Source organism: Trichoplusia ni, chromosome 3 (genome assembly GCF_003590095.1).
Source record: "Trichoplusia ni isolate ovarian cell line Hi5 chromosome 3, tn1, whole genome shotgun sequence".
NCBI lineage: Eukaryota > Metazoa > Arthropoda > Insecta > Lepidoptera > Noctuidae > Trichoplusia > Trichoplusia ni.
Window position 1 is genome coordinate 10,428,122 of NC_039480.1, and position 10,826 is coordinate 10,438,947.

General features: G+C 36.1%; 2 protein-coding genes across 5 annotated transcripts; both read right to left on the bottom strand.

Annotated features, from left to right (window-relative positions):
- Nucleotides 1-2,699: 2,699 nt before the first annotated feature.
- On the bottom strand, nucleotides 2,700-6,417 carry LOC113491866 (THAP domain-containing protein 5-like). Of its 3 annotated transcripts, none has more exons than XM_026869053.1 (4): nucleotides 5,849-6,417; nucleotides 4,593-4,686; nucleotides 4,096-4,176; nucleotides 2,700-4,010 (listed from the first exon to the last, which is right to left on the bottom strand). In XM_026869053.1, the coding sequence occupies exons 1-4, from the start codon at nucleotides 5,923-5,925 to the stop codon at nucleotides 3,282-3,284; spliced, it is 981 nt and encodes a 326-aa protein (XP_026724854.1). In that variant the 5' UTR covers nucleotides 5,926-6,417; the 3' UTR covers nucleotides 2,700-3,281. The 3 variants fall into 3 exon arrangements, with proteins under 3 accessions (XP_026724854.1, XP_026724855.1, XP_026724853.1); XM_026869054.1 differs by having other exon boundaries at nucleotides 4,544-4,686; XM_026869052.1 differs by having other exon boundaries at nucleotides 4,506-4,686; nucleotides 5,849-6,414.
- Nucleotides 6,418-6,736: 319 nt separating this feature from the next.
- Nucleotides 6,737-10,568, bottom strand: LOC113492395. Of its 2 annotated transcripts, XM_026869876.1 has the most exons (4): nucleotides 10,419-10,568; nucleotides 8,875-8,998; nucleotides 7,880-8,134; nucleotides 7,063-7,124 (listed from the first exon to the last, which is right to left on the bottom strand). In XM_026869876.1, the coding sequence occupies exons 1-3, from the start codon at nucleotides 10,455-10,457 to the stop codon at nucleotides 7,881-7,883; spliced, it is 417 nt and encodes a 138-aa protein (XP_026725677.1). In that variant the 5' UTR covers nucleotides 10,458-10,568; the 3' UTR covers nucleotides 7,063-7,124; nucleotide 7,880. The 2 variants fall into 2 exon arrangements, with proteins under 2 accessions (XP_026725676.1, XP_026725677.1); XM_026869875.1 differs by lacking the exon at nucleotides 7,880-8,134 and having other exon boundaries at nucleotides 6,737-7,124.
- Between the last annotated feature and the right edge of the window lie 258 nt (nucleotides 10,569-10,826).

Genomic DNA, 10,826 nt, shown 5'->3' on the forward strand with positions numbered 1-10,826 from the left:
AAAGAGGTAACTTATGTTTTATTTTCGGGAATGACCTCATAGTTTCCAAGTTCATGGCCACTTCACATTTCGTAGTAGAGTATTTATTTTACTCCGATCCCCTAAGAATGACATCACCGTTTCGTGAGTCGATATCGCGTGCATTTTTCAACAGAATATTCGGAGTTATCTCTATACAAATGATAAGGATGCTAAGCTGAGGAAAACGTACAGTACTTCTAAGAACGTTAAGTATTGTCGTAGACATGCTACCTAATACACGGGAATTAGGATGACTAGATAGAACGTTAATTGGTTGTGCTTCTTATTAAAATCATACAGGTAAGAGAAAATTTATTCTAAGGAAAATAGCTAGGTACTGAAAATAGATATAATTTTGTTTAGCTACTCCGCGTTTAGTTACGCGAAACGTTCAAGTCTCTAGCCCAAAGATACCCAACTAGCGTTCGTGGATCACACAAACGCTTTTCCTACGCGAGAATCGAACCCGCGACACGTCCCACCTGTGGGTTTAGCGTGGTGACCTAATCCACTCGCAATCAAGTTTAGTACCACATCAGCACATCCACATCTGAAATGACATAGTATCTGCTATCATCATAGTACTTTAAGGAGTAGGTATTTGTTGCCCCTATGAACTCATACAGTTTTTTTTTTTTGCATACTTTGACTAATAGAATAAAAATGAGTGCTCGTGGATCCAGCATGCTATTTATTAACAACATAAATAACTTAAACATGGTAAACACAACACAATGCAAATATTTTAACCGTTTACCAGTATAAAAACAAAACAAACAGTAGTATAATATTACAAAAACACTATACTGACAAATATGTACTTACTTCGTTATCCTGCTCACACATCCTAGTGGTGGACATGTTTAGGTAATAACTATTTGTTGTGCATACTTTTACGAAGATAATTAATCTCTCTTGATATAGAGAGCGGGTATGTGCCCAGATGGACCCTTATAGCGTTGTGTCGTATACAAACAAAAAATATCAATAACTGTATTAATCTGTCATTCCATTCTTAAATCCGTGAATAGCAAATTAAGTAATATTTATAAATAGCGTCTACGAGAGCATGACCTTGTAAATTACACAGCTATATCCAAAACACAGTATTTCACACGCATTCGTTTGCATATCGAGTCCAAAATAGAGGCTACGACATGAATGACACATTGTTCTATGAAACTTTATTCAAGAACGCACGTGTTAATTTTTTGAGTCATTTCTGAGAGGCCTTCTGCCGCCAGTGCCACCTCATAAAAAAGGCTGGTGTTGTTGCGATCGGGGAACGCTAACCCCTTTTTAAATAATTATTATGAATGACAGAGGTACATGGCGTAGAGCCAGAAAAGGGATCGGGGGCCCCTTGGTTCAAGTTATTTTCATTCAGTGAAAAATTTATCGAGCTTTTGTTTAGATGCCTACTTTGGTGGTGGGCCCCTGGTCCTAGTGGGCCCCTAGGCACTGGCCTAAGTGCCTTATGGATAATACGGCACTGCGTAGAGCGGTGTCCTGCTTACAGCATCGTAATAATATTACTTTGAGAAGTTACGGTAGGAATCTTGCAGCCATTTTTAATTGTTTAACAACATATAGCAATATTAAATTCCTTTAACTTCATTAGATGATCAAATAATCAAGATTATATTAATGCAGGTGTGTAGCGGCATACAGCAGCATCTCTTTTAAACAGTGATAATAATATATTAATAATATAATAATTCCATAACTTTCGGTCAACGCCGTCTAGTCTCACTAAGCAAAACTTGTATTATGAATACTAGACAACTGATAAACATATTTCTAAGTGCATGCAATTGATAGACCAATAACACCCAGACACAGAACAAATGATCATCCGACAAACATTTGTACTGGCTGGATACCGAACCCACGACTAGCAGTCAGGGCCACAAACTACTACTTACACCAACAGGCCAGCCAAATATAAGATAGTTAATGGTAAGCATCAAGCTTAATCATGCAATACCTTTTTATATGTACTACATGGCGGCATTGTTGACTGTAGCGATGTTAAAGAATTCAATAAAAAAGCTACAAAGGTACCACTTACAGTTACTGTAATTGATCAGAGATATCGATTTAAATATACAAGTTTATTTTTAGCACCTGTTTTATCCATTTTAGTTCCAACATTACCAATCTTACGGTCAATGCGAGACCAAATAAGAATCACGTATAGTTCTGTTATTAAATAATATTCTTGCAACCTCACTCCATCTTGTCAAGACAGAGGGTTACCGGTCACATAATAATATTTGACGACCTCCGTGGTCAAGTATGAGGAATTCCATTACACAAGGGCTTTAGCAACTTACTTTGGGTTCAGAACAATTTATGTGATGTTGTTCGCATTCAGATATATTTAAAGATTTTTAATATTAACTTTTCTTTCTTCGCTCCATTTAGATTTTTTTTCAAATTTGTGCATTCCCTACCGCCAATGTCTTCAGAGCACCTTATTCTGGCCACTTACGTTGGAATTCAAACTGGGAATGAACGCATCAATCAAGAATCTAATTGAACGATTACACTAAGCATCTAATTTGACTAATGATATGAGCATAGTTACTGCTAGGGCGTTGTTCCAAGAAGGCGTCCTTGATTAGCGTAAAGAACTGCAAACAAAACAGTTATGTGTTCAAATAATTAACAAAGAGCCGAATGTAACAACTTTATTGTTGGTGCGATCTTAACTAATACTAGCTTGTCAAAACTGCTGTAACGCATTACGTGGGAGGTTTGACTGCTGTATGTTAATACTCCATGAGGTTACGTTGACTAGACTCGCTATTAAGTTCGAATAACTCGAATGTATTCAAATGACAAGTCTAAGTCACGTGGCTTGTCGAAAATAAATGTCATTTCAATGCGTTTGAGCAATTAGGGGCTCAGGTTTGGGTAAGGACGTGAAATAACGCCTTTACATTTATAATTGTAGAACCCTCCAATTTAAAAATGTATGACATTTTCATAAGGCGCCATTACCACAGAAAAAACAGTACTAATAATTTCAACAGGCGTCTGCACTCAATTATAAATTGGATTGGTCACTGCTGTTTTCAGCAAACCACCAATTTTTAAAATTTGTTTCTGTTTATTCTTAGTTAAATAAGCGAGCGCATGGATATTCAAAAGCACAAGTAAAAATAAAAGTAGTTGTATGTTGAAGCGAAAAAAAATATACTTATGTAATGTAAAAAAGTAAGATTTCCATATAGTTTTAACTATTAACTGTTAAATCATGATCTTTCCTTCTTTAACTTTTTAACAGTCTCCTTCAATTTTTTATTAGCAGCTTGCAATGTTCGTATTTTTTGGTATAACATTTTCATCTTTTTCTTGCGTATTTCTGAGAGCTGTATCTGCTTCTTTAGTTTGTTTCTTAACTTAAATTCTAAAGGTGAATTACAAATTGCAATTAATTTTAAATCTTGTACGGTTGGATTCAGACTTCGAGGATTTTCTTGACATTCGTCGCTTGAATCAATAGATTGATCTTCAACGTCATCAGACATTGATGACGTTGATGGACTTTCTGGTTCCATTTTCACTTCCGATTCTTCAATTGATGTAGGCTCATGTTGAAAAGGTTCTTCATTTTCAAATCTATTATAATATTGTATTGGATTTCGAGGGCTTTTTTGACATTGGTTGGTTGTCTGTTCTTCAGCACGACTATCAAATGTTGATGGGCTTTTAGGTTCCATTTTCATTTTAAATGCTTCCATTGATGTAGGATTATGCTCAAATAATTCTTCATTTTCAAATATATCAGAATCTTGTGTCCCTACTTTCACTACAACAGTACTTTTAAACTCGTTGGCTATTTTTAATAAACATTCGCTTTGGACGACTTGGTCAGTAAACGGCTCAGTTCTTTCTTGTGGTACTGACGATTTAACTTCATTTGAATTTTTACCCCAATAGTATTCTGGATCGTAAGGCTCTTTTTCAATCACGGTACTTTGCTGTAAAATAATCCATACCAATTCATGTAAGCTCACTATTTTTTATATAATAATCAAATTTCAACATTCAGCCCAAAAATCTTACCATTTGTGCTTCAGGATTTGAGGTGTTTGGTGCCGGCATTTTCTGCGAAATACCTTTTCCAGTATATTGCCCGCATAGCTTCTAAAATATTAAATTAAATATGTATTACAAAATGTCCATTACAAGAAAAAGCGCCTTGTTAGGTACGATTGGCCAAGGTTGTAGTCTATCACCTTAAACTTGAAAATCATTCGCGAATAATGGAAACAAGAGAGAAACCTTTCCCGTGAAGAATATTGTGACTGGTACCTTCTAGTGAAAACCTTTGGTGAAAACCGATAGACGACTTTCTTAGGTGACCGTACCTATAGTTGCAGAGCCCAAAATTGATTATTTCTGTTGTAACTAAACTGTTAACTAAACAATTTCAGGTAAAAATACCAAAAATAATCGAGAACCCATATTCGTACATGTTTTGGTACAGCATTTTTCTTCAGAAACCGCATACCTCGCTGAGAAACGTAGAAGTCATCGATTGAAAAGTGAATGGAACATACAACGCTAAACTTCGATGGTGTCCAACAGTTCCGCATTATGCATGTTCTTATAATGTTGATCCATTCTTGTTTCTGAATAAAATCCCTTGGAAACCTGAAATAAAAAAAACATTTTTAAGTATGAATTCTGACTACGATTATCGTTATCTTAAACTAAATAATTTTGTAGAAATGGTGGCCATTGTAATCGTTTAGAAACAATGTAAATGTAAATAAAATGCACATTATTGAGTACTTTTTTGTAGCATGTTTAAAAAAATTGTGTGGTTTTATGAAACTACCATTAAAGTGAAACTTTTTTCACATTTTCAGAACTTTCTGCTACAAATCTGTCCAAAGGTTCGGGCTGCTAGGCATGCCAAAGAAATGAAATTTTCCGCCGCTTAAGTCACATATTAAGTGAATGCATAGTTTTATAAAAACTGAATTAAACAAAACAAAACAAAACAAAAATACTTAAAAACATCCAAACAGCTGACTGTAGAATATTGATTATTATAGAAATTAATATTGTAAATATTATGTAGAATATTGATAACGCCTTTGTCTTTCGTAAACGATAGAGTTTCGAGTTGCGAGTTCTTTTCGTAAGCACGTGTCAAAATTGTAACTTGGCTATCTTTTTGTATAGGAGGTAGCGATCGTATATATCAGAACGCTTAAATTGCATTCTATCTTTTCGAATATGATCTATGGCTACGATATGGCTACGACCTTTCTATTCGTTTGATTTGACTTAGAGATCGGATTTTGTTCTTTCCATACAATTACTAACGTAACTTGGCTAAGCCCTCAGGTTGTCACTCATTGTGAACATTTCGGCGGACAAATCGCCGGAAACGCCTCAATGTGCTACCATACCACCCTAAAATCTGATCTGTCATCATGTTGGCACAATTGCTTGTCAATTGTCATAGTGTGAAGTTCCGATCGTGTACACTGTACAGACAGAATACCTTTAAAAACTGAACGAATGAATGTAGGTACATGACATCACAATACACAAAACAATCATGAGTTCGCACTTAGTAGTACTATTATAGGTAGAGTGGCATTAAAATGTATGTAAATCTGTTAAACCTATTTGGATTTCATTCACTTATAACCTATTACTTAAAACAGTTTAGTGTCTATTTTATAAAGTGTTATTCTGTATGAATATTGTGAACAAAACGAGGGCACGATGCGGGACTGGGTCTATATTTTTTTAGGTTAAAATGTAAAAGAGACTGCATATATAGCTAAGCACTACTTACTTGTGAAATGAAATTCCAGTGGATTTATTTTGCACCACTGAAGAATTTTTACAACATTTAACAACACAAGAAGGCATTATTAAATTATTGTGATGACGTGACGTCTATCGTAGTGAATGTCTTGTATCGTACTGGCTAGTCTATAGTGTATTATCTATGGAACGGGCAGGGAATCGGCTTCTTCTTAAATTTCGGCTGTTTTACTCAGCTTCAATATGGAAACTTTGGGTTTCATATCCTGTTTGGTTGTATTCTACCTTTTTAATGTTTCCACATTTCAGTCTCCTTAATACTTAATTAGTTTAATAAATAAAAAGGAATCTAATTGACTGTTTACAAAATGTCGTGCCCATGTAGCTCCATCTAGTGGTTAGAATATGAACTAAAATAAATAGTGTTAGCACTGCTGTGGCCGCCCTTTCTATTAGTTCGAGCTTTCAAACACAGATGCCTCTTTTTGGAGTAATTGTAAACGAACACTCAATATCTTCATTACGTTCCAAAACATGAATTTCCAAGTTTAAATTAGGTAGGTTTAGATACAGACACAATTTTTTTAATTATGTAAGAGGGGAGGAAGAACACTAAGTATTTTAAAAATAATTATGTTTATATAGCACGAAACGTTTTTTTTTTCAGTCTAACTTATACCTATTATTGTTGTATTTTTGTTTAAAAATTTTGCACTGATCTTATTGTTTGGCACAGCAGCGCCCTCTTTCAACTTAATTGTACATGTCATAGATCCATGAAAATGATACAAATATTTATAAATTATTGAACTCATAAAGCCTCATGGTCGATACAGAGGTATTTTTTATGACCCAGTAATCTGTGCCCATCGATATGTTTGGTATTTCTTTATTAATTACAATTAAAAGCTGTAAATAACGACAATTGTATGTTTTAATAAAAAATTACAACTCTTAATACAAAACATCATTAAAGATAACTGAGCAATGCAATAAATACAACAGAAGCCCTTATTACTTTATTGAGACAATTTAACACGGAGTAGCACTCTTGGGACACTTGGTCCTGGTGCTGCCTTCTTCCTTGTGCGCGGAGCATACGGCGATGAGCGCGTCGATGAGGAGGAGGGAGGCGTTGGCGAGGGCGCAGATAGCGGCGGCCTGCGCGTAGGACCTGCGGGGGTGCGGGGGGATGTCGCGCCACGAGTGCAGCGTCAGGGCCCCGCAGGCAGCGAACAGCACGCTGCCGCTGGCCGACCACCACGCGTCCACGTAGGCGTCCGCCGCCGCTGACACCGCCTCGCCTGCAACGTGTGTTCAATATAAAGACTGCCGTCTTTTAATGCGACTCTGTAGATTCTTATAGGACAATGACCATAGGAAAAGCAAGGAGAAAACGAATTTAAAACCATTTGATTGGTTCTCCATTCCTTGTTTCCCTGGGATCAAGAGAAAATGCTTTCGAAAACCTACTACTGAAATTAAAGAACAAAAATATAACGTGCAAAGCAGGTTATCTCGTCATTTCGCATCGGATATTATACACTTTTCTATGCAACGTTTAGCGCTGGAGTCGAATCCTGATAAATACGCTAGAGTAATCCAAACCCTTTATGAATCATCCTCAAGAAAGTTACAAAAAATAGGTTTTGGATGATTCTGTCGATTTTATCCATTTAATCATCTCCGTTGGTAAGGTTGAAGGGATCAATAGCAACATACATCAAACAAACAGACACCGCAACTGAATTACGATCATCAATCTGCAAGTCAAGTGCCGTTCATCCAAAAACATCCATAAATAGACATCTATAAAAATGTTGTGGTCTGATTCTAATGTGTTTGGTTTGTATTATACTTATGTAGTTACATACAGGATGAATAATATCACATATATCTAAATAATATACAATCAAACATACAAAATGTAATTATTAACGCGTTTACAAGGGAATACCAAATAGGTACCAAATAGCATCTAAATGTGTTAATGACATCTAAACATGACACTAAGCCGCATTTATACTGTTTAATCTATAGTAAACAACCGATAATTCACCTTAAACACTGGCCTCCTCATCGTACTCCTCAGAGTCCAAATAGGCCAAACTCAGGTCAAACAGCATAAACACTGCGTTGAGTATGGCCAGCGAGGCTGCCAGGAGAGCCGCGTTGTAATCCCCGGTCCGCGGGCACAGCGAGCCCTTGACCCTGGCCGACAGCACCAGGCCCCCGCTCACCGAGAACAGGGCGACCCCCAGCATACCAAAGTACATGTCTTGGACCAGATCCAGCGGCGCGAACAACATCTCCCCTAGAATATTTAACTAACTAAACGCTGATTTAGTCACAGCGAGAAACATTGTGCTAACTACGGTACACTGCCGTCGATGGTAAACCAATTATGACATAATAGCCGCAAAACCCCGCAATGTACTGTAACTCGCACAATATTTCTTGCATGGTCTGCACGAGGCTTAAGACTGGTGTACATTAACGAGTGACTGAGCGACAGACAAGTAAACAAAGTAAACGTTTCCGTCACTCGACTGTTTGTGGATTCATTAAAACAACGTTCAACTTTCGTCAAAGCGTTTGATGTTAGTGACGTAACTGCATTTATTTAACCTCAGTCAACATTGGATGAGTTTCGCTAATGCAAGATACATAATTATTAAATGTTTACGCTCTCCTTAACATGAAAGCTCTTTGAAATATTTGGATACACTTTTAGTGTTTGCAATAAGCAGGACCAAGTTATTGCATCATTCGAGGTAATTTAAAACAACATAAATGCGACTTATGTACGTGGATGGAATACTATGAATTACATAAAATGGATTTTAAGAACAAAAAAGGCAAATTTCTGTATTAGCAGTGTACTAATATTATGAATATTATGTGTTTATAATGCTTATAATAGTGTTTATAATAGAACAACCATGAACAACTGCAACTATAATATCTTCATACTGGGAAAATGCACGGCATGCCTTGTAATCATACTACATGAACAATGTGCGGATCGCTATATAATGCAGGCTACATTCTCACCTACGATCTCTCCGGAGAGCACGACCACATAGCCGACGTATGTGCCGGAGCATAGCATGAGCGTGGGCACGTCCGTCAGGTCATAGCTGTAGTGGTGTAATGTTAGGCATGCCACTGTTAACATCTGAGGACATTCAAACATTATTATTACAGGTTCATTTTCGTGCCACATATTAGCTAAGGGCAGTTCTAACTATCTGCATAAGCGATTAGAAGAGTCGCAAACCGCTCATTTAGTAAAACTTTGATTGTGACCTCGCTATTGAGTGCTTTTCTTTACCCCATTGTTGTTCCTAAAGCTTTGTTGTCGTTGTAGCAATATAATTCTTGTAATAAGTAATGGACGGGGACCACTTCGTCTTCATGGACCTAAAGTCATGTAATAAAACAGCCGTCGAGGTTGTGAACATAAAGTTATAAATCGCTACTTTAATGACGTATAAAACCTCATGCCTAAACTGCAACTGCATAAGTTGTTCGACCACAGGTTAAGTTACGCTTCATACGGTAGGCCCGTGGATGCGTGACCATCTAAGTTATAAAGAGTTCCTCCGTGTTTCGGTAGACAGAGCAGCCTTGTACAACACTGGTACCTAGGTGATTAGACTGGAAGTCGACCTATACTATTTTTCTTTAAGAAAAGTATTACCTATAATTATTTTAGAATCACGTGTAACACTGTATATATTGTGATCGCCCGACTATTTCGAATCAACGCGTCAGTTCATGATTAAGGACTCCATTGGGGTTTGAAACTATTTAGCCAATCCTGATAAAGAGGTATCGGTAAACCGTTCTTAGACAATTATGAATCCGCTTCTCGAAAATTATTAGTAGGTATAATATACGTATACCTATATATTACCCACGACCTTTTACTTAAATAAAATATATCTTCATATCTGAAAAAACATTTCCTTTATCATTCTGCATTCGTAAACCTAATTTTAGACATACAGTAAAATCTAATCTGAAATCGATATTTCTAAAATAAACATTCCGCTCCCTACTCAATGCTTGTTAACAGAAAACCCATCAATCTTCTACGTTTTATTCTATAATATGCTAGTCTAGTAACATGGCGATTAGGGGCAATTAACTTGATACTAGCACTAGACGAGCGAGCAGACAAACAACTTATTATAGGTGGGTATAAACACGTGGTATACACAACATAACATAGCGTACCGAGTACTTACCTGTGCAAGAGAAAATTTATATAAGAATGACGGTACAGTGTATTGCAATTTGTTTGCATAAAACTTAAAAACTATGCAAGAAAAATTTATTCCCATGAGAATGACGCTCTATGGATAGAGAATCAGAGAAAGACTTAACTGAGCAAAATGCTGTAAAAGAAACGAAGGGATAAACTCAGGCATGAGTAATATAGATGAATTAAGAAAACACATTACACACATTGAATGAATGAAGATACACAGAAGAATGTTTTAAACATCTTCATCTTGCCCTAAATATTAAACGTACACAATGGAATAATGTCACTGTAACTTTATAAAATAGAGCTTCCTAAACTAACTTACCAACTCACAGAGTTTAATTAAACACGTCGGTATTAACATTGTATTATACTTTTATACTAAAATGTAAACTATTATGAAAATTAATTTATCAACAATTACACGGTTATTTAAATTACATGACACCCAAACTTGACAGTTCAGTGACTGTGACAAACGTCGATAAATCATGATTGTGACATTTTAATAATAGACAAGAGAACTTTATAGTAATAAATCCTATCTGATGGCATCTCTAAAGAGGAAACATAATCCCTTAATAACTTATAAGTCAAGAAATACCGCTTAAACATAATTATTATATTCGATAATTGCAATCGTAAAATCAATAAAGATTGCAATTACTACCTCTTTAGTTGGCACCTTTGAGAGTCGTAATCAATTAATATTTATGAGTAGAAAAACTGTCGG

What these genes read in the sequence shown, in the direction of transcription:
- LOC113491866 (XM_026869052.1), bottom strand. Translation starts at nt 5,925, where the DNA reads ATGCCTTCTTGTGTTGTTAAATGTTGTAAAAATTCTTCAGTGGTGCAA. An exon ending in ACTGGAATTTCATTTCACAA is followed by an intron (nt 4,687 to 5,848) that starts GTAAGTAGTGCT and finishes TTTTTATTTCAG; the next exon opens with GTTTCCAAGGGATTTTATTC. An exon ending in CAAATCCTGAAGCACAAATG is followed by an intron (nt 4,011 to 4,095) that starts GTAAGATTTTTG and finishes ATTATTTTACAG; the next exon opens with CAAAGTACCGTGATTGAAAA.
- LOC113492395 (XM_026869875.1), bottom strand. Translation starts at nt 10,457, where the DNA reads ATGTTAATACCGACGTGTTTAATTAAACTCTGTGAGTTG. An exon ending in TAATTAAACTCTGTGAGTTG is followed by an intron (nt 8,999 to 10,418) that starts GTAAGTTAGTTT and finishes GAATGTCCTCAG; the next exon opens with ATGTTAACAGTGGCATGCCT. An exon ending in GCTCTCCGGAGAGATCGTAG is followed by an intron (nt 7,125 to 8,874) that starts GTGAGAATGTAG and finishes CACACGTTGCAG; the next exon opens with GCGAGGCGGTGTCAGCGGCG.